The sequence below is a fragment of the Balaenoptera acutorostrata genome, chromosome 4 (genome assembly GCF_949987535.1).
Source record: "Balaenoptera acutorostrata chromosome 4, mBalAcu1.1, whole genome shotgun sequence".
Lineage (NCBI taxonomy): Eukaryota > Metazoa > Chordata > Mammalia > Artiodactyla > Balaenopteridae > Balaenoptera > Balaenoptera acutorostrata.
Genome location: NC_080067.1, coordinates 67364282 through 67387509, shown reverse-complemented (window position 1 = coordinate 67387509; position 23228 = coordinate 67364282). Strand labels below are relative to the sequence as shown.

The window sequence follows — 23228 nt, the reverse complement described above, 5'->3', positions numbered from 1 at the left end:
CCTTCTGGGACCCCTATAATGCGAATGTTGTTGCATTTAATGTTGTCCCAGAGGTCTGTTAGGCTGTCTTCATTTCTTTTCATTCTTTTTTCTTTATTCTGTTCCATGGCAGTGAATTCCACCATTCTGTCTTCCAGGTCACTAATCCGTTCTGTCTCAGTTATTCTGCTATTGAATCCTTCTAGTGTATTTTTCATTTCAGTTATTGTATTGTTCATCTCTGTTTGTTTGTTCTTTAATTCTTCTATGTGTTTGTTCTTTAATTCTTCTAGGTCTTTGTTAAACATTTCTTGCATCTTCTCGATCTTTGCCTCCATTCATTTTCCAATGTCCTGTATCATCTTCACTATCATTATTCTGAATTCTTTTTCTGGAAGGTTGCCTATCTCCACTTCATTTAGTTGTTTTTCTGGGCTTTTATCTTGTTCCTTCATCTGGTACATAGCCCTTTGCCTTTTCCTCTTGTCTATATTTCTGTGAATGTGGTTTTTGTTCCACAGGCTGCAGGATTGTAGTTCTTCTTGCTTCTGCTGTCTTGCTACTATATGTTGAGTTTCAACAATGTGCACCTGGCCACCTGACACATACAAAGTCATTTAATCATCAAAATGACAAGGTAGAAGTTATCTGAATTCACAGAAATGAGTCAAAGTGTCAGATTATCAATAGCCTCAGTTTTCTCACCTGCAAAGTGGAGCTAATAATGCTAACTCTTTTGGTTGATATTAAGATTAAATTAAATATGACAATGCATGCAAAATACCCATCACAGTACCTGGTACATACTAAGTGCACAATAAATGGCAAATAATAATTAATACTCCTGTCCCTGGATTATAGTCAGCACACCTCCATAGATCCTTTCCACTCATCCTGACTCCTGGCTGTCCCCTGAGGACCCTGCTTCTGCCGCAGACTTTGAGTGGAGGCTGCTTGTTCTTCCTCTGTCAGTTCAGGTTCTCACCAGAAATAGCAGCCTCACTCAAAGCAATGAGGAGAGCTTAATAACAGAGCACAGAGGCCAACCCGTGTGGATCAAGGAGGAAGAGAGTGGATGGAGTAAGTGCCTTTCTCCTCCCATGCTCCAATCTCCTGTTGGTGCCTGCAGTTGGCTGAGTCCAGCCGAAAGCCAGAGGGCAGGGGAGCCCATTGATCTGGTCAATAAAGGTTAGTCTTGAGGGGCCTGGAGCAGGATACAGGAGTGATCTGGAGGGGCAAGAAGAGAACATCCAGCACATCCCCACCTCAGAATCCTTGGGTTCTGGAGGTGGACCACATCCTCCTCATGCCCTAATGATTCTTTCAGATCACTTGTCCACAGATCACCTGGAGCTTGTATTTATCCTCTGTTGACACTCTGTCCTCTATTTCTAGCTGTTCTTCAGCACTATTAATCTTCTGGTCACTGCTTCTCTTTCACTGAAGTCTCAGGATTCCTCTCCAAGTCCTGCTGTCATCCTGGTGACACCAAGTTAATGTGAGTAGCCCAGTCAACATCCAGGACTCTCAGTTTCTAGGCTTTCTCATCTTTAGTGACTTCCAGCTTCCTTCCTCTTCAGCCATCAACCGTATGACCACACCCAAATTCTTGTTAGCAGCTAGGGAAGCTCTCCCTAGGAAATGACAAATTCACATATCCCTATCAAGAACTGTGAGGGCTCTGAACAAGTTAGCCTGACACAGTTTTATAGATGCTGGTAGAAAACACAGAATCTTGGGTCAAAGACGAAGTACAACTTATTAGAGCAATAGCATTAGCCAGAATATCAGCATTTTTGTGTTGATTCCCTGGGTTCCAATTCCCAAGGGACAATGCAATGAAGGCTAAATGACACCTGCACACTGAGGGGATTGCATTATAGGAGAGGAATGCTGAGTTTAGGGAACTGGAAACTTCTATAATGGGCAGTAAGCATGCCCTTGCTCTGTCAAGTGGTACTAATGTCTATCTTCCAAGGTGTTATGGACTGAATTGTGACCCCCCTAAAATTCGTATGTTGAGGCTCTAATCCCCAGTGTGATGGTATTTGGAGATGGGGACTTTGGGAGATAATTAGGTGTAGATGAGGTCATAAGGTAGGGCCTCCATGATGGAATTAGTGCCCTTAAAAGAAGAGACACCAGGGAGCTTGCTGTGTCTCTCTGCCATGTGAAGACAAAGCAGTAAGTCAGCCATCTGCAACCAGGAAGAGAACTCTCACCAGAACTTGACCATGCTAGTGCCTTGATCTCAGATTTCCAGCCTCCAGAACTGTGTGAGAGAAATTTCTGTTGTTTAACCCACCCAGACTATTGTATTTTCTTATGGCAGCCCAAGTAGACTAAGATGCAAGGCTATAAGCAAATATGCCCCTTTGCTCTGGAAGAAAATGCCTTTATCTCAAGGTTGTTTGCTTGCTTACCACTTTTGTTCAACTGAGTAAATTTGAAGATCTCAATTAGATCTTTATTTAATGATTCATGAATTGGACAGTATCCCATCTTAGCAGTTAGAAAGGAGCTCTCAGGACCCGTCCGAAATGGAAGCTTATTATAGGCAGAAGGGGGAGGAAAAAGAAAGCTTCTAGCAAAAGAGTGGATTGTTTCAGGCAAGGTCACCTTCATTTGGGGGAAGCTGTGGGTCTATCAGGCAGATTACCTGACTAGTGCTGACCAGGTAATTCCAGATTGACTGGTTAAAGGTCGCATTCCTGGGAGAGGCTGAAAATGCAATTAGGTTACGTATTAAGTCTTGTTTTGCTGATGTGGGGCTTAGCACAGGTGACTCCATTTTGGCCTTGTTGTTTCTTTTTAAATGCTATCAAAATGGTAGATACCCCAAGCTCAGTGTTCTTCAGTTGAGATGCAAAACCACTGCATGTTCAGCATCCATCTGGCCCATGGCATTGCTACTCTAGGGCTTGGAGAACAAGGGGAGCTCCTGCAAACATGATGCACATGATGCTTGTTGTGCTGTGGGTAATAAAGTATTTTCTTTCTGACCCAGGAGTCTCCTGTTTTCTGCCAGCATCCAAACTAATTAGCTTGCAAATAGGGTAAAATCAAATCTCATAGTTGACACCTATGACAAAGCCAAAGTTAATTTATTTTAGTTTCTCAAAGAAGTCATGCCCTGGAAGACATCACACATGCTACTTTCTCTACCTAGAACATTTCAGCCCTTCTCTTCTCCTGGTAACTACCATCAGTTTCCCTGGGAAGCCTTCTCCCCTGCCTCCCATTCCTTATCCCTTGACTGCATTATTTCCCCCTCCTCTAAACCCCCAGAGAGCCTTCTGCTTCTCTGACCATAGCACTTCTTCAGATGTATTGTAATTGCCTGTTTATTTACTTGGTCCCTTCTTCCCCTGTAGAGTAGGATCTCTGTGAGGTCAGAGATAGTGTCTTCTAAAATATATCCCAGATCTAGTACATTGCTGGGCATACTGCAGGTGTTTAATAAGTATTTATGGAATGAATGTGGTGTTATTATACTGATATGCATAAAGCAGTATTAAAACACAGATGAAGGTCATCTAAATCAGCGTGAAGGTCTAAGAGGAAAGCCTTAAAGGAAACCAAAATGTCACCCCCAAGTATGACTCTTTGACATAAAAGTTATTTTGAGCTGAAGGCAATCAAGAAGCAGTAAATGCAGAAAAAGCTCCCCCTTTTCTTTCTAAAGGCAGGAAATAAATGTTTCCTTTCATGGAGACAGACTCTTATCAGCCCAAAGACTAGAGACCAGTGTAAAAGTAAACTCAAAATGGAGTCGGTGTTGCTAAGAGAGCCCTCTAAAATACAGCTGGGAGATCATTGAGGAAGTGTGACTTATGCACATCTCAGCCTGGATGGAAACTGGCCTTTTGACCACTTACTGTCTTAACACCGGCATCCAGAATATCTATCCAGTGTTCCAGAAACTCAAGATAATTATTCGACTTACCCTAAAATTAACTCATGACAGCCTACCTACTTATTTGACCCTTACCCTAGAATAACTGGTGAGAGCCTATCCCTTAAGGAAAATTGCCCTAAGGGATTGCCTGAGAGTCCATCATAATTCTTTTTTTTGGCCGTGTGGCTTGTGGGATCTCAGTTCCCTGACCAGGGATTGAACCCGGGCCACGGCAGTAAAAGCCCAGAATCCTAAACGCTAGGCCACCAGGGAACCCTCTAATTCTTGAACAACCTTGTGGCTTTTGCCTTTATAAGCCCCTGATTCCTTCTCTTCCCCGGAACACTCTTTTGGTTTTACCCTAATCTGTGTCTTTGAATTGCAGTTCTTGAGACCCTAAATAAAGGGTCTTTGCTCTTTGCAGCTGCGATATTGATTATTATGAATACTAATTATTAATATTATTATTGTTCAACAAGAGACACTGGTGTAATCTGCAAACAAGCTTTGTTAACCTAACTCTCATCTTCCTACTTAAGGAAGATAAGGACTACCTAGCCCTAGTTGGACTACTCCTAGTCCAAGCCCCATTGTCTTGTCAATTCTTCACAAATTGTTTCTTTGTAGAAAAGGTATAAAAACTTCCTGCTCTGGTCACTTCTTCTGGTCTTCATTCTCTTGCAAAGACTCCCATGTACATGTAAAAAAATCAATAAACTTTGTGTGCTTTTCTCCTGTTAATGTCTTTGTCACTACCTTTCAGACCTGGCCAGGGACCCTAAGAGGTTGGAGGAAAACTTTTTCCTACAGCTTCCTAGAGGAGGTGACGATTCAAGTTGGTCTGGAGGACAAATTGGTTAGCAGGCAGAGAAGGGAAAAGGTGTTTCAGGCAGTGAGGATGGTATATGAACTCGGGAGAAGTAGGGACTGGAAAAGTAGTGCCTTTCAGAAACTGCGTATGTTTCAGTATGACTGCAGCTAGGGTCAGAGGGGGGGATGGAGTGGCAGGAAATAAAGCTGACGGGTAGGCAAGGGCTGATCATGAAGTTTGAATTTTATCTAGAATCTAGATTTTCACGTCACGCTTGGACTTTTTGTTAAAGGCACATCCTCTTCAGTGTATCATAACGTGAAATGGTGGGGAGAAAAAAGAGTAGTAATTTAAGAAAACCTGGGTTGCAATATTGGTTCCTCCACTCACTTCTCTCTGGGCCTCAGAACCACGGTAAAAAAAAAAAAGCAGTAATAACATCTATCTATCTTAAGCGTTTTGCGAGGATTAAACACTAACTTAGGTAAAGGTACATGGCATCATTCAGTAAATTCGTTTCCCCCCCTCTTTTTCCTTTGGGTCAGTAGGATGGAGGCCTGGCCGCTTTCGCACGCCCATCCCAGGTCCAGGCTGGGCGCTGCTGGGAGAACTGCTGCCGGCCGGACTGCTGCCGGCCGGCAGGTCCCTCTCCCTCCGGTTGGTCCGGCCTGGGAATCGGCCGCACGGGGGCGCGCTAGGCTGCCCCTCGGCACTCTATGGTTCTTCCTTTCGCCCCGGAAGTGGTTCCGGGCAGGGGTTGGTAAGTCGGGCCATGGTGGGGCAGAGGTTGGGAAGATGGCGTGGCGAGGCTTGGCGCAGAGAGGCTGGGGTTGTGGTCAGGCGTGGGCTCCGCCGGCGGGCGGCCGCAGTTGCGAGGAGCTCACTGCGGCCCTGGTCCAGCCGCGGCTGCTCGGGCGCAGGTAATGGTGGCCTCTCGGGGCTTCTCGCCTCTCGTGCTCTCGGCTCCGGCAGCGCATCCTCAGGGGCGGAGGCCGTGCGGGTCTCTTATGCTGCCCCCGGCTCACCCTCTCTCCTCACCAGCCCCTCCTCTCTCCCTTCCCCTTTACCCCTCGCCTCCGTCCAGTCTTTGCTTCTCGCCCGGGTGCACAGTGACCAGCCCTGGCCCAGCTCTCCGTGAGTCCGCGGTGGCCCCTTTCCTATCCGGAGGGACGTGTCCGGAAGGAGAAGTAGTCTGTGAGGGCTGATTGCGCACCACGCCTCGTAATCACCACGCGAGCAAGTAAAGAATTAACACAGCTGGTAGAATGGCAGGGCTGAGATTTTATTCTGTCAGTCTTTATAAAGCCTTTGTTTTACTACAAATTACCTTCTTTATCGTTTAGAGAACTCTATAAGGGAAGACGGAGTCAGAGGAGGGCATCACTTTGCCTCTTGCAGAGTTGTAGGAGAGGCTTTTCTGTTAAAGAAATTGGGAAGTGGAGTATTTGGTTTCTAGATGACTTGGAAAGAAAAGTCAATTTTTCCCGAGTAGAAGTTGTGTGAAGAGTACGGTCTATCAGTATTTGCTGCTTTTGCATTAGAGTAATTCAATTCTAAATTTGAGAGAAGAGAGAAATCCCTGAACTAAGATTCTGATGTGCATTTGGCTCCGAAATTTCTTCCTGTTCTTTAACAGAATTTCAGCTCTGCCAGTTTCTGACTTGGTTAGATGTGTGCCTGGAATCCACCTGATAGTAGCAAGGAACATTAAGTGTTTACCAGTATGGGGATTAGCCAGTGGTAAATAATTGAGGCTTCAATATGGTGGAGCCATCCTTAATTTTAAAATCACCTGGAGTGTTTGTAGACTGTATTTCCCAGGCCCTAGCCCAGTCCTTCCTGTCATCTTGCCCGGTGCTGGGGGGGGAGGGGGTAGCGGGGAGTAAAGAACCTGCAGTTCTAAACAAGCACTGCATGTGTGTAGGATCAGAGATTTGTGGAAAACTGGCTTATATTGTACCTTAACTTCATGATACACTGGAACATGGGGCCTCAGGCACTAATCTTAAACTCCTGAGGAGATGGAGAATGAGGTCAGGTGGAGGTGGTGGTTGATTTCAGTGGTCCTGATTCCATTTCCACTTTACTCCAAATCCCAGTCGAAATTGCATGGTTTGAGGGAGAGGAAAAGTGAATAGTTATTAGGAAGCAACAGGTGTTAAATATTCAAGATATGTGTTAGGAAGGGAAAGAAAAAGAACTAACAACTTGGTTAATGAGGCCATTTGAAAAAAAATCATGTGCTGTTGAAGATTAGCATCACAGTTTTTTAGAGTTTTTCATTTATATGCAAAGTTTGAAATTGACATTTTTTGTGGTGACACTGAAAAATGTGCATTACAAGAGATTGTAGGTAAGCCTGAAATATAGTAGAATATATGTCTACTTGCCTCTAGAAAGCAGCATGAGTTTCCTTGTATATAACTTCATTAGGTCTGCTTTCACTTCTAGTGGTTCTAAAATTAGTATGTGGAGGAATGAAGTCATGGATACAGTTAAAAAGCAGAGGTCTGGGCTCAGTCCTTGTGATTTTGATGTAATGGGCCTGAAGTGTGGCTGAGAATTTGCATTTTTTTCCTTCTTACAAGAACCGCAGGTGGTGATATTCCTCAAAATTTCTGCAAACAGTAGCAAGCCCAAGGCAGCCCACCAGCCAAGAATGGTTTCTATGTTTTTAAAGGGTCGCAAAACGAAACAATATGCCGCAGAGATTTAAGTTGTTCTTCACGAAGACTAAAATGTTTACTGTCTGGCTCTTTACAGAAAAAGGAGAATATTTCACTTAGGGTTTTCAGAAACTTTACCATGATCAAACTGTTGGCAGCACTGTTGAAAAATAGTTTAGGCCTGAAAGAAGCCTGCATAATTTGTCAGTTGTATAGAACTAGCTAAGAGAAGAAAATAGTTGATTGTAGCACTTACACAGAGCTTAAATCTTTTAGATTGGGATAACAATCTTAAGATATATTTAGGTTAAATACCTGACAAATTAGTAAATCAGGTATATTCAATTATTTTCCCTGTTTAATTCACCATGTATTAACTCAAGATGAGTTTTAAGAAAATAATTGTGGCATGCAAGAGTTTATGCCCCTTCCCCTAAATACAACTATTTTCTTTTAAGTGGGATGAGTCTATTGTGTGTGTGCTTGGACACGTCTTGTCTCCATTTGCACATTAGGCCATTTCTACTCAGTCTATTCACACAAATCTATAGTGACATAGACATTAGTGCTGACTTGCACGATATCTAAGTGGCATTGTCTTTATCCTCACACTGTTGAAAACAATTCACTAGACTGTGTTATCTCACTCACCACTAAGGCAACAGATATATAGAATATATATCTGACGGAATATCACTGTCAGATATTCTTTTTTTTTTTAAACAACTCTTTTAAGCAATAATAAATGAGACAGCTGGGGAAGCTGCTACCAGATCAGGATCTGCTAACCAAAGTAAGAACTATGCTGTCTCCACCATTATTTTCACTAGCAGAATTGATGCCTCATGTGCTGCCTTCTCACTTAACTCAGTTCTGATTTCATGTGTTGTGCTGATGTATCTGATTAGCAGGCCCTGATCACATCTCGAATCCTAACCAAAAGGATACCTGGGAAATAGTTTTTAGCTTTCCAGTCCCTGCAGCATGTGAATGTACCATAGGTAAAAGGAATAGGTGTTCAGTGAGCCAAGTCATAGTACTTAATTCTATCCAACAAGTTCTGTATGTCTAACTCTAATTCCCAGTATATGTACTCCTAACATGTATTTTGCATCTGAACTGCATCTGGGGCCAATTTGTTCTTAGTGTCCTCAGTTCCACACTTCTGTTGAGATTCTCAAGGTAAATATTATTCTAGGCAAAAGGTCTGGCTTTGTGTCAAATCCAGATTCCCAACCTGGTGTATTTGTATTCCTTTTCAAGCATTGTGCTTCAGAATTGTAAATGAGTTGATGAGCTGTAGAAGAACTGATTGAGTACATATCCTGGAGTATTAAGCTGTTGGAGATATAAAGAAATCTCATCCTTCATATTTCTTGGTCTAAAAAGAAAAAAAATGTGGCCTACTGGTTAGGATTCCAGGTTCTCACTGCCATGACCCAGGTTCAATCCTGGTTGGGGAGCTGAGATCTTGTAAGCAACGAGACGTGGCCAAAAAAAAAAAAAAAGAATACCAGAAACCAACAACATTGGGTTACAATTTTTTTTTTAAACTTATTTATTTTATTTATTTATTTTTGGCTGCATTGGGTCTTCGTTGCTGTGCGCAGGCTTTCTCTAGTTGCGGCGAGCGGGGTCTGCTTCATGGCGGTGCACGGGCTTCTCACTGCGGTGGCTTCTCTTGTTGCGGAGCACGGGCTCTAGGCACATGGGCTTCACTAGTTGTGGCTCGCGGGCTCAGTAGTTGTGGCGCACGGGCTTAGTTGCTCCGTGGCATGTGGGATCTTCCCGGACCAGGGCTCAAACCCGTGTCCCCCTGCACTGGCAGATGGATTCTTAACCACTGCTGCCACCAGGGAGGCCCTGGGTTACAATTTGTAACCATTTACAGGGAAACAGTTAAAGGAAACATTCCTATTACTGTATGTCACATCTTTGGGGTTTTTGGCCCAAAGTGGTGTTACTTGTAATTTATTTACTAGACCTAGCTCTAAATTACTTTGGAATATTTAATAAAAATCAAATCCAATTGCAAAGGATTAACATCTGCCACTTTTAAAGCTGTTATCAGTTAAGAATGCATTTGGCTGTAAGTTAAGTGTTGCTTAAAGAAACGAGAGGAGTATTTAGCATGAAATGATTGGAGGTAGGTGGCTATTGTCTTTGCTCAGTGGCTCAAAAAATGTTAAGGTTAGTTTCTGAAGCCCTTGGCCTTTCTCTTGGCATTCAAGATGACTGCCCCGTCTCTAGAAAATTGCGTCCTTTTTCAAGGCAAAAGGAAGTAGGAGGGATGTGACATTAGTGATACCTCCATTTTTATCAGATAAGCAAAACCTTTTCAAGAGGTTTCTAAACAATTAAGTCTAATTTTGTCAGAACTCTGTAATATGGCCATCCCTAGCCATAGGAGAGACTGGAAAAGTGAAGATATTTATCTTTCCTAGCCTCTGCACAAAAAGCAGGCAACAGAACAAGAACTAGAAATAGATTTGCAATTAGCCATTCAACAGTTACTTGCTAAAGGATATTCATAAGACTGGGAACAGGTTCTGAAGTTCAGAGCCATTCAGAGCAACATTGGCATTGTTTGACTAAGTGCACTGCTTTCCAAAATAGATTTTGTTGAAAGAAGTAGCACTTATTTGTGAGTACAAATTCTAAATTATTAGAAGTTTTAAGGTGAATTACTTTATCATCATCACCCATCCTCACCATGTGATGTTTGAGAAGTTGAACTGTGGCGTGGACTCAGTGTTGAAGACAGAGCATTTTAGGCAAGTAATAGTAATAGTAGCTATACCATTTTTCTGAGTTTCATGTTTCCAAATGCCTACTAGACATCACCTGGGTGTTCTACCAATGCTAAAAATACTTCATTGCAATATAATTTACATGTAGTAAAACATATAAGTATTAAGCATACAGCCCATTAGTTCTGACAAATGTATACACCTGTGCAACCATCACCTAAAAATAAAGATACTGCCCATCATTCCATCAAGTTCCCTCTTGCCCCTTTCCAGTCAAGTCCCACTTTAGGCAACCACTATTGATTTTTTAAAAAATTAATTAATTTATTTATTTTTGGCTACGTTGGGTCTTCGTTGCTGCACGTGGGCTTTCTCTAGTTATGGCGAGCAGGGGCTACTCTTCGTTGTGGTGCACGGGCTTCTCATTGTGGTGGCTTCTCTTGTTGCAGAGCACGGGCTCTGGGTGCACGGGCTTCAGTAGTTGTGGACGAGGGCTCAGTAGTTGTGGCTCACGGGCTCTAGAACATGGGCTCAGTAGTTGGGGCGCACGGGCCTAGTTGCTCCGCAGCATATGGGATCTTCCTGGACCAGGGCTTGAACCCATGTCCCCTGCATTGGCAGGTGGATTCTTAACCACTGTGCCACCAGGGAAGTCCACCACTATTGATTTTGATCACCACGAATTATTTTTGCCTGTTCTTCAGCTTGATACGCATTAATGGAATCACACACATTATGTGCTCTTTTGTGTTTGACTTCTTTTACTCAGCAGTGTTTTTGAGATTCATCCGTGATGTGTGATCAGTAGTTTTTCACTGAGTAGTACAGTTGGCCCTCTATATCTTCAGGTTCCTCATCCGTGGATTCAACCAACTGTGGATGGGGAATGTCACTGTATTATGCCATTTTATATAAGGGATTTCAGCATCCTGAATTTGGTATCCACAGGGGGTCCTAGACCCAGTCTCCCATGGATACTGAGGGACCACTGTATTATTCCATTGTATGAATATAACACAGTTTATCCTTTCCCCTGTTGATGGAAATTTAAGTTCCAATTTTTACCTGTTAGAACTGAGCTGCTGTGATTGCAAGCATTTTAAACAGTGCCCAAGATGGAATTATTCGTCTCTCATTTTCCAGTTTCCTATTTTGGTGCCTCTGGTTTTCCTTGTCTTAGTGAATAGTACCACCTTCCTTTCAGTTATTCAGAATGAAACCAATAATCATTCTTGACCCCTTCTTTCTTCTAACATAATTATTGACCCTTTCTTTATTAGGAACTGGCCTTGGTGGTGGAGATAAAATGAATACAGAAGTGATCATCTAGTTATGGTACAGGCAATAAATGAGACAAGTATAAGAGTACGTACAGGATGCTTTAGGACTCTAGGAGTACAAAGGAGACACCCAGCCTGCGAGAGTTTAGGAAGGCTTCCTGGAGGAGGAAATAAATGAACTGAATTTTGAAGGGCACGAAAAAGTTAAAGGGAAGTAAGTACCGCAACAAAGGAGTAGCATTGCTGAGTTTGGTGGGGTGATGAAAAATTTACTGTGGGATTTAAAGCAGGGGAATGATAATATATTTGTGCTTAATAAAATGTGGAGGATGAATTGGAGTAGGGCAGTATTAGAAGCAGTGAGATCTGTTAGGAAATGGTAGAGTATTCCAGGCCAAAAGGGATGAACTAAGGGATTGTGTGGGAATTAGGGAGAGAATGTTGGCCCTCTGAGGGCATTTGAGGAGGTGTTGAATGTTTGTGGAAGAGTGATATGAGGAAAGAAGAACATGAAACATGTTAAAATGTTTGAACTTAAGTCAGCTGTTGCTGTAGTTCAGGCATGGGGTACGGGACTAGATTAGGAGTGAAAAAAATATTTGACAGATTTGGTTTTAAATTAGATGGTAAGAATTAAGGAGAGAGAACTCCATAATGACTTCTAGATTTTTTTTTTAAATTAATTAATTAATTTATTTTTGGCTGTGTTGGGTCTTCGTTTCTGTGCGAGGGCTTTCTCTAGTTGCGGCGAGCGGGGGCCACTCACTATCGCGGCCTCTCTTGTTGCGGAGCACAGGCTCCAGACGCGCAGGCTCAGTAGTTGTGGCTCACGGGCCCAGTTGCTCCGTGGCATGTGGGATCTTCCCAGACCAGGGCTCGAACCCGTGTCCCCTGCACTGGCAGGCAGATTCTCAACCACTGCACCACCAGGGAAGCCCCCTGCTTCTAGATTTTTAATCTTAGTGATTAAGATAACTGTGGGCCCACTGAAAGAATAAAGAAGTCAGAAAATGGAGCTTGTAGAGGGGGATGAATTCCCTTCTGAATATATTGGTTTTAAAGCAATGGGGAGCATATCCAAGTAGAATTATTCAATATATAGTTGGAAATACAAGACAAGAAAATTGAGGCTGGGATTAGAGACATATATTTGAATCATTTACTGCTTAGAAGTCATCCAGGCCACAGAAATGAACTTTTTCTTTTATTCAACCAAAGTGTTTCAAGGCCCAGGTTACAAAGGTGAGAAGACCTGTATGAGTCTAGAAGGATATAGTATGATTAGAGTACAATGAGAACAAACAGGAAGGGGCCTCTACATGGTCTACCTGGGGGAAATTACCATTTTACAAAAGAAAAAAATGCTTCACAAATTTATATGGGTTCAGTTTGAATGGAGAATGGGTAAAGGAACTGTTAGAGCCTTTAAGCATATCTGTCTTTACGGGATAGGAGAAAGGGGGAAGCCGTTAGGAAAGCAAGTTTGAAGAGCAGGGAGTGCAACCTTACAGGCACTGACAGGTGTGATCAGTAGTGTCAGATGTTTTGAGGAGGTCAAGCTATAAGGACTCAAACAAGAAAACCCTTTATAGAACATCTAGTTCATTGTCCTCCAAACTGATAGTGAAGTAAATAGGGGACAAGGTGGGGAAAATCCGCCAATTTGTAATGGTTAGTACTTATAAAAGGAAAATCATTATTTGATTTAAATGTTTGGCCAAACTTCAAAAAAAAATAAAGCTCTTCTGTGCTAATTCAAACCACAACTTGTAGTTCTCCAGCTTTTTACAGGATTGCAGACTGTGTGGGGGATGGATACAAATTATTTTGTTGATTGATACACAGTAACGGCCCAAACAGATGCCCTGTAAAGCTGCTATAGTTTATGTCTCTCCTTTTCCTGAAGGGCACAGTTCATTGTTTTGACTGAATCCTACCTGGGAGTAGGAGTCTTGGCGGCTTTGGGGCTGCGTAGGGAGAATAAACTGAAATGGTGATGATGCACGTCAGTTGGGGAGGCTCGTAGAGGTTGATGTTTGCAAGATGCAGCTCTGTTTCTTCCTCCCTTCCTTCCTTCCTATTTATTTTCCTTATTTTTTTTTTGGCTGCATCGGGCCTTAGTTGCAGCACACGGGATCTTCGTTGAGGCACGCAGGATCTTTCATTACCACACTTGGTCTGTGTTGCTGCGCTCGGGCTTCTTACTAGTTGCGGCGTGAGGGTTTTCTCTCTCTAGTTGTGGTGCGCGGGCCCCAGGGCGCGTGGGCTCTATAGTTGTGTTGCACGGGCTCCAGAGCATGAGGACTCTGTAGTTTGCGGCACGCAGGCTCTCTCATTGAGGTGCGTGATCTCAGTAGTTGTGGCGCGTGGGCTTAGTTGCCCCGAGGCATGTGGGATCTTAGTTCCCCAATCAAGGATCGAACCCGCATCCATGCAGCTCTGTTTCTAATCTGTTATTTTCCCCTATAGGTTTAACTTTTTTATTCAGCAAAAATGTGGATTCAGAAAAGCACCCAGGAGGGTTGAACCTCGAAGATCAGACACAGGAACAAGTAGTGAAACATACAAGAGAAGTGCTTTGATTCCTCCTGTAGAAGAAACAGCCTTTTATCCTTCTCCCTATCCTATAAGGACTCTTGTAAAGCCTTTGTTTTTTACTGTTGGGGTAAGAGCTCACGTCACTAGGAGTTACCTCCCTTGCTGCAGGTGTAGTGTTAAAGTATCAATACTACTTGTCCTATTTGGGCTCCTTAAAGACAAGCGGAGTGGGATCAAAAGGATCTGGGGTCATGATTACAATAGAACATGAATTTAATAATTGCTGTTAGAGTATGGCTCATTTATGTAAGCCCTGGAGAAGAAACTCATGGGTCTCTTATTTGGTATAACAATGCAAGTGATACTGAGTTGATATTTTAAATTTTATTGGGAAAGTTCTGACTGTAAACAGGCCCCAGGGTACTGTAACGTTAATAAAATGGGAAACAATTAAGTGTTCTTTTCACCTAGTAAGTTTCAGTGTGCCAGATGTTCCTTATGTTTATAAAAAGCAATGAAAATGAAATATCATCCTTGGAACTATGTGTAGATCTATTAAAAAAATATTTTTTTGTAATATATTTGTTTTATATAGTTTACAGGCTGTGCATTTGGATCAGCTGCCATTTGGCAGTATGAATCACTGAAATCCAGGGTCCAGAGTTATTTTGATGGTATAAAAGCTGATTGGTTGGATAGCATAAGACCACAGAAGGAAGGAGACTTCAGAAAGGAGGTAAAGATAAACATGGCCTTTTTTTTGTTCTAGTCGATCAGTTTTTGAAGTCTGGTTATTTATGAAGTGTTTTTAGTTAATGGCAACATTAGATCAGTAGATGTGAAGTCATTGCAGTTAATATTCTTCTTTAGAGTCATTTCATTGTAGTAAGTATTAATGTTTCGTATGTCTGGCAACGTTGTACTTAACAGCGTTCCAAGAAGTTTGTCCCTCTACCCACATATCAAGAATCACCACAGATAGTTGTTAAAAATTAATGTTTTGGAGCCTCTTCCAGCTCTACTAAGGGCCACTGTTTTAGAGTACATATTAGAATCACAGGGAGTTTTATGCTTGAGAGGTAGAGATACTGTGTGGGTTTTAAAAAGCTTCTCAGTGACATGATGTTTATATATCTCTGATAAATAACCACTGTTGATGTTTTTTCTAACTGTGCTCAGGGGATCAAGATGCAAGAAAAGGGTACAAATATAGAGCTTTTAGAACTTTTCATTATTTCATATGCAAGTTGATGGCCTTCCTTCCACCTAACTGATTTTCTTAAAATGTTGCCTTTTAGATAAAGCATATATTTTATTTCATTTGGCAGTACTTATTGAGGAGAGACCATAGGCTAATTTGTGGATCCAGGTCCATTTATTTTTCAGGCATCTCTGTATTTTTTTATGACACACTGCTCTTCCAATTTGGAGAGAGTGTTGATATCCTCTTCAGTTTTCTCCTTCCTAGGAACTTCTTATTCCTGGCCAGTGAGAGAGCAGCCTTGGGTTTTCTTTTTCCTAATGATAGTTGAAGGTTCCTCTAAGTAGGGAGAAGGATTCATTCCTCCTTGTTTCCCCATAGACACAAGAAGCATGAGCCCTACCAGTTCTAGAGAAGCTTTATGTCAGAAGAACAATGGATGTAATATTTGCAGGTAAAACCTGCAATAATGAGCAGTGGTTTTTATTCAGTACAATATGTTTGAGAAGATAGTAACACTGACCTATTCCACAGTCCTGGATCCCTTGAAAGCTACAGGCTTCTGCACTATAAAGTTTTGCTACCCAAATTGTTCCTTGGAATGGTGAAAATGACACATGCAATATACATAATCTTCATCCAAAGATGGATTTGTTTAAAGTAGTTAAATGATAAGAGATAAAATGTAAAATCCACGTTGAATAAAATTGAAATAACACATAAATATAACATGGGAAGTGAAAGTCCTGGGAACCCGTGCCCCACTACTACATACGCAGTGAGTAAGGTCTGAGAGTTCACACACATTGAATTGTTCTTGACCTTGAACAACTCAGGGGTTGGGGCGCTGACCCTCCACGCAGTGGCAAATATGCCTGTAACTTTATAGTTGGGCCTCTGTAACAGCGGTCCCACATCTGTGGATTCCACCAACTGTGAATGGTGTAGTATATTGTAGTACATATTTTTTGAAAAAAATCTGCATATAAGTCCAGTACAGTTCAAACCCCTGCTGTTCCAAGGGTCAACTGAATTACAAAAATGGAATCATTGTTGTGCATGAATCAAATACATGTTGATCTGTAACTTTTTTTCTTTACCTTGGGTTTCTTTCTGTATTAGTATACAAAGCCTTTTTCAGTTTCATAGTTAGAACATAGTTTTTTTTTAATTAAAAAACTTTAATCATGGAAAATTTCAAAGGTAAAGTAAAAAGAGTGAAGAGAATAGTATAATGAACCCCTATCATCCAATGTCAACAATTATTCACACATAGCCAACTTTGTTTCATCTAGTTCCCCTTCTTTCCCTTCCCTCCCTGCCACTGATAACTATAAAGCAAATTCTAGGCATATATCATCTATAAAAATGTCAGGGTGTGTCCCTAAAAGATTAGGATTCTGTCTTTTTCTAAACCTCAATCTAGTATTATACCTTTAAAAAAAAAAGGCAATTTTAGTAGAAAATATTCTTGGTTAGAATTTTAAAACTAGATTGGGTCTTGGTGAACAATCACTTGATAGTGTGCTAGGTACTTTATGTTATTGATATTCCTCACAGCAGTACTGCTAGATATCTGTTACTGTCTCCATTTTATGTATCAGGAAACTGAAGTTTAGAAGTAATTTGAGGTCACAGAGCTTATCAGTGTCTTTGTGTAGAGAATGCAGGCTGTCTGACTATAAAACACCTGTGTTTTCCACTCTACCACATATTTGTTATGTCTGTTGTTCAGTAGAGATTTTTATAGATGAGGACTCTTTCATTTATGCACAAAGCATTTTCTTTCTTGCTTTTCATTTACGTAGCCTGAAATTATTTACCATATGGTGATATGCAATTTTTCTTCTGTTTTAGATTAACAAGTGGTGGAATAACCTAAGTGATGGCCAGCGGACTGTGACAGGTTTGTGTTAGCTTACACGTTTTAGCCATTCAAGGGAAGAGAAATCAAACCAAAAGGTACAGTATGTCATAGTCAATGGCTTTTGTACCATGCTCATCAGTGGTTTAAAAGACAGAGTTTCTGTACCTTCAGGCTAATGTAATGGTTTGAAAGTAGTGTGGCATAAAGGTATACATGAGGCTCTGGGTCAGTTATTTTCTAATTTTGATCTAGTATGATATTGATCAAATGATCTATCTTTGTTGTAAAATCCTAGCTTGTGACATAGGTTATGAGTAATTATTACTTTCCCATTAAAGTAACTAAAGGGGACATTGATTAAGTACCTTCTTTATGCAGCATGCTTTATACATATTCTCTCTGTGCCTCACAGGGTTGCTTACAGGGTAGTTATCTCCCTTTTTACAGATAAGGAAACTGGCTTTCAGAGAAGGAACTTTTCGAAGGTCACACTGCTAGTAAGTAAGAGCTGAGTTTCAAAACCCAGGTCTGTCTCATCCTAAAGCCGGTTTTCTCTTTTCTACACCATGCTGTTTATAAAATCCTCTTTAAGTGTAACATAACATGTATATCACCATGATAATTTGTTTTTTGTAAATTTTTATGGGAGACAGATCCGGCTCTTCAAGGTAACACTTGTGCAATATATTATGGACTTAGTTATTTTGAGAAATTTGGGGAAATGGATTTGTAAATTCTTTAACAATTGTGTAGATAGGGAAAAAAATCTTCCTAGAGAAATAGCAAAATACTGCTTTTCCTTAAACATGGTTAAACTTAATGGTACTCTTAATTTTCTATACCTACTTAAGTGGAGAAAAGGTGCTTATGTTTCTTCATTCAGACTATGTCTGGAAGGTTTAATTTTTCTGTCTCCTTGGTGGAACCTGATCCTGTCTTCAAGCTTATGGTTTAGACATTGCTTCCTGCAGGAAGTGCTTTTTTTCTGAACTCATTGCACTTTTTAATCACTTATAACACAACCTGCCTTATATAATTGTACATGTATCATCTTTGAGGACAATGATGAGATTTTTCATTTTGCTACAGCTCCTAGCACATACCTGGCACACAGTAAAGGCATTCAATTAAAATCTATTGAGTGAATGAATGTCGATGAGATATTGAATCAAAAGATTGAGATTTTTCGAAGTATATTGCCATACTGTATAATTGATTAGTCAGTGAGGTCTTAATAAATATGATAACTTCAAAAATAGCTCTGTAATAACACATGTTTCCATTGGAATTAATTGGGATTTTTGGTTTGTTTGCTTGTTTTCTGAAAATTAATGCCTTTCCTTAGGGTAGCAAAGTTTTGATTTCTTTTGATATTTTCCAAGTATCTCACAATTAGTTGATACCTAGTGTTCTTTGAAGATTGTGAAGATTTTGTCATTTAACATTTGAGGAAACCTGGGACCAGAATTTAAAACCTTTTTCATGCCAGGAAATGGTTTATTCAAAGAAGTTGGTATTTGGAGATAATTAAAAATCAGAATTCTTTCCCTTAGATGACGTTGCAGTGTAACTAGCAGCTTGAGTATGAAGTACTTCGAACCACATAAATGTGAATGGTCATGCTAAAGACCTTAAATACTTATTGTCAGGTTAGCTAAGTGACTTTTAAAGGCTGAGGAAATGCTCTTTGATCTGTTCAGTGTCATCTCAGACTCCTCCTTCAGGAAATAATTATTCTGGTAGCAGTGAATCTAGCCTCACAACACTTGTTGGTGGTGCTTTATAATCAGTTAGCTATATACTAAAATTTCAGTGGTTAATAAACTTGTGCTTTAGTTATATCTTGTCTCTTTTCAGAGGTGCCAGTTCATTCCACTGACCTTGCTTAGCCCCTCGATTGCTTCCTTTAGGCTGATTCTGAGTGAGGTTGGCTCAGCTCCTGGCTTTTATTGAGGATGGGGTGACAGATTCATTCTGTGCCATATTTTCCTTGGATTGTAGCTGTCCTCTGAGTGTTTTTCTTTTTGTATTTTGAAAGAACTTGACGAGTCCTTAGGCCACTGACCTAGAAAGTTTCAAAGCTCTGTGAGACTAGTGTGCTTCTTTGCTCTGTAGTATTCACACCTAGACACTGGCAGCTTGAAAGCTATAGCAGGTTAAAGATTTCGCAGTTTTACAGCAAACATTTCATGTAAGAATTCCTTGCTGTCTGAACCTAATGTGCTCATGGATTTGGATGGCAAGATTTTGGTTATAGCAAGTTCAGACAGCAAAATGTTTTATCCAAATGCACTTGTTTCCTGAGCTTGAGGTGTAACAAGGGATATCTCAAATTTATCCATATCTCTTTTGAGTCCTAGGTTTGGATAAGAACAGTTCAAATCATAAGAGATACCTGTAATTTACTTTATCTTTAAGGTGGAATCCAGTGGTGAGGTGAAAAACCTTCCTTCCTTAGAGCTGATAGCAGTTTTGGAGTCCCTAGTTTTTGACTCTTCTAGCTCAGTCTGTCCCTGGAAATCACTTTGTCAAGATCTACCAGAGAACTGGTCTTAATCCCTTAATCTTTTTTTTTTTCTTATCTGGTTTAGGGATTTTTTTTTTTGTCTTAATTGTTACACAGACATATCTCCCCAAACTTCACATTGCTCTGAAAAGGTTGTTATAAGTTCACTTGGTGTTTGTAGGATGAAGGGGGAGCATCAAGTAGCATTCATCGAAATTAGGCTTGTCCCTGGTACTTGTATATTTCAGCTAGTCTCCTGTATTGCCTTGCTCTGCAAGGCTTTTAAGCCTGTAGTAGAGGTCCCAGGCAACCCCCAAGGAGAGTATTTCCCCTACATTTCTAGCTTTTAGAGATGCCTATGAGGCACTCGTCATAGTTTTAGTTATTTCTGGGGAAAGGATAACCAAACTAATGCTTGAGTGCCAGCTAGGCTTCAAGTACTATGTTAGGTACTTTACAGACACACATATTATTGTTAATCCTTATTATTAATCTTTTTAAAAAATAAATTTATTTATTTATTTATTTTTGGCTGCGTTGGGTCTTTGTTGCTGCACGTGGGCTTTCTCTAGTTGTGGCGAGCGGGGGCCACTCTTTGTTGTGGTGCATAGGCTTCTCGTTGCAGTGGCTTCTCTTTGCTGTGGAGCATGGGCTCTAGGCATGTGGGCTTCAGTAGTTGCAGCACGCGGGCTGAGTAGTTGTGGCTCGCGGGCTCTAGAGCGCAGGTTCAGTAGTTGTGGTGCATGGACTTAGCTGCTCTGCGGCATGTGGGATCTTCCCGGACCAGGGCCGTGTCCCCTGCATTGGCAGGTGGATTCTTAACCACTGTGCCACCAGGGAAGACCTTAAGAGCCCTGTTACTGGTATCCTCATTGTTCATATGGGGTAAGTGAGGCTCAGAGAGGTTAAATAACTTGTCTGAGAGCACACAGCTAGAAAGGCTGGAGATGGGAAACAAACTCCTTAGTTCAAATAATACGCGTTTTATTACATCCATTCACTTTCTGCTATAGCAAACCACCACTAATTACCTTTCTGATAAACCACACTGCCTTCCCCCATCTGAGGTATCTGAGTGCTGATTCATAGACCAAATTGCAGCAAATTGTCCCAAGGCAGCAGGCTGGCATTCAGTGAAGAAAGAGGGACGTTTTCGGCTACTCGGTTTATAGTTTGTCATTGTAAAATGAATAAATGTGCATGGTAACATTAAAATAGAGAATATATAAGATAAAAAAATAAATCTCTCTCACTGTAGACGTCCAGTTCCACCCCCATAACCATTGCGTTTTTAGCTGCTTGTGTATTCTTCCAAAGCACCTGTTTATATATAGACATTTATGTCTGTATCTAACTATGGTTTAAACACAAACGGTAGCATGTGATGCATACTCCTCTACACCTTCTCTACTCCTCTACTCCTTTATTTTTTTCACTTAGTATTTTAAAGGACATTCCATATCGACACAAGTAGGTCTATTGTATGCTTTTAAAAATATTTTATTGAAGTATAATATACATAGAAGAACATGCACATGTCAGATGTACAACTAATTTTCACAAACTGAGCACATCCACATAACTAGCACGCAGATCAAGAAATGGAAATTACCAGCACCCCAGGATCATTCTTTTTAATGGCATTGCAGTAGTCCATGCAAATGAATACTATTGTAACAAGTCTTCTATTCATGAATATTTAGGTTGTCTTTAGTCTTGCTTTCATAGGAGGATGGAAGATGGATAGTCTCTTTGGATTTCCTCTCGATTTCAGGAAGCTGTGGAATCAGTCCTTAACTTGTTTTGTGGATACTCCCCAGGAGGAGAAATTACAGCCACTGTGTGAGGCCGACGGAATGATCCCAGTGCTTGTAGTCCTGGCTCCCAGGGACCCTGAGGACTGCTTGGACTCAGTTGTTTGGCTGCTGTGGGTGTGTGTGCTTGTCATTGTCTGCACTGGCCAGGTTCATTCAGATAGAAGAGCTGTGGAGGGGTGAGCTGGCCCACCTCAGAAACAGAAGGAATGCTGTACTTAGCTATTAGACTCCAACTGGGATAGTCTTTTTTTTTTCTTTTTTAGGAAAAGAGAGAAAGAGGTTGTACCCCCTTCCTTGGAGGAGGAAAATAGACTGAAGTTACTGAACCCCCAGTAGTGCTTCCCAAATCAGTGTATCTTTTTTTTTTTTTTTAAATCAAGGTATAATTCACCTGTCCTAAAATTCATCATTTAAAAGCACAGTTGACCCTTGAACAATGCAGAGGTTAGGGGTGCTGACCCTCCACACAGTTGAATATCTGTGTATAACTTTATAGTCAGCACTCTGTCCACTGTTATGCATCCGTGGATTCAACCAACCATGGCTCATGTAGTACCATAGTACTTACTTTAAAAAAAAAAATCTTCGTAAGGTGGACCTGTGCAGTTCAAACTCATGTTGTTCAAGGGTTAACTATACAATTCAGTGGTTTTTATTATATTTAAAAGGTTGTGCTACTATCACCATCACCTACTCCCAGAACATTTTCATTACCCAGAAAGAAACCCCATAGCCATTAGCAGTCACTCCCTATTCCCCTCCTCCCCTCAGCCCTAGACACCCACTTTCTTTCTCTGTGGATTTGCCTGTTCTGGACACTTCATAAAAATGGAATCACAGAAATATGAGGCCTTTTGTGGCTGCTTCTTTCACTTAGTGTAATGTTTTCAGAGTTCATCCATAGTGGCACGTGTCAATATATATTTCTTTTTATGGCTAGATAATATTCCATCATACGGATACATCACATTTTATTCATTCATCTGTTGGTGGACATTTGTTTCTACTTTTTGGCTTAATATTATGATAATGCTGCTATGAATTTTCATATATATGTTTTGTGTGGACATATGTTTTCATTTCTCTTGCTAATATACCTAGAAGTGGAATTGTTGGGTCATATGGTACTCTGTTTAACTTTTTAAAAACTGTGGTAGAAAACACATAAAATGCACCATTTAAACCATTTTTAACTGTATAGTTTAGTAGAGTTAAGTATATTCACATTGTTATGAAACACCTCCAGAACTCTTTTCGTCTTGTAAAACTGAAACTCTATACCCATTATACAACAATTTCCCTTTTTTCCCCTTCCCCAGCTCCTGGTAACTATCATGCCACTTTTTGTTTCTATAAATTTCACTACTTTAGATACCTCATAAGTGGAATCATACAGTACTTGTCTTTTTTGACTGGCTTATTTCACTTAACATAATGTCCTCAAGGGTCATCCATATTGTAACATGTGACAAGATTTCCGTCCTTTTTTAAGGCTGAATAATTAATTCCTTTGTGTGTATACACCACATTTTGTTTATCCTTTCACTCTTCGATGGCCATTTGGGTTGCTTCCACCTCTTGGCTATTGTTAGTAGTGCTGCTAGGATCATGGGCGTGCAAATCTCTTTGTGTCCCTGCTTTCAATTCTTTTGGATATATACCCAGAAGTAGGATTGCTGAACTATATGGTAGTTCTATTTTTAATTATTTGAGGAAGCTCCATACTGTTTTCCATAGTGTTTGCACCATTTTACAATCCTACAACGGTTCTGATTTCTTTGCATCCCTGCCAGCACTTGATATTTTCTGTTTATGGTTTTTTAAAAAAAGGTGCCATCCTAATGGGTGTGAGGTGACACATTGTGATTTTGATTTGCATTTCTCTAATTAGCTGTGTTGCTCATCTTTTCATATG

At 40.8% G+C, this 23228-nt stretch overlaps 1 protein-coding gene across 1 annotated transcript in view; it reads left to right on the top strand.

The window, feature by feature from the left end:
• Positions 1-5441: 5441 nt before the first annotated feature.
• The window catches only part of PARL (presenilin associated rhomboid like), a 61936-nt gene continuing 44149 nt past the window's right edge, over positions 5442-23228 (top strand). The window contains exons 1-4 of the mRNA XM_007195338.3: positions 5442-5608; positions 13854-14049; positions 14518-14658; positions 16981-17029. Coding sequence (XP_007195400.2) covers positions 5484-5608; positions 13854-14049; positions 14518-14658; positions 16981-17029 — 511 coding nt within the window. The 5' untranslated portion in view covers positions 5442-5483. The remainder of the gene's footprint in view (positions 5609-13853; positions 14050-14517; positions 14659-16980; positions 17030-23228) is intronic.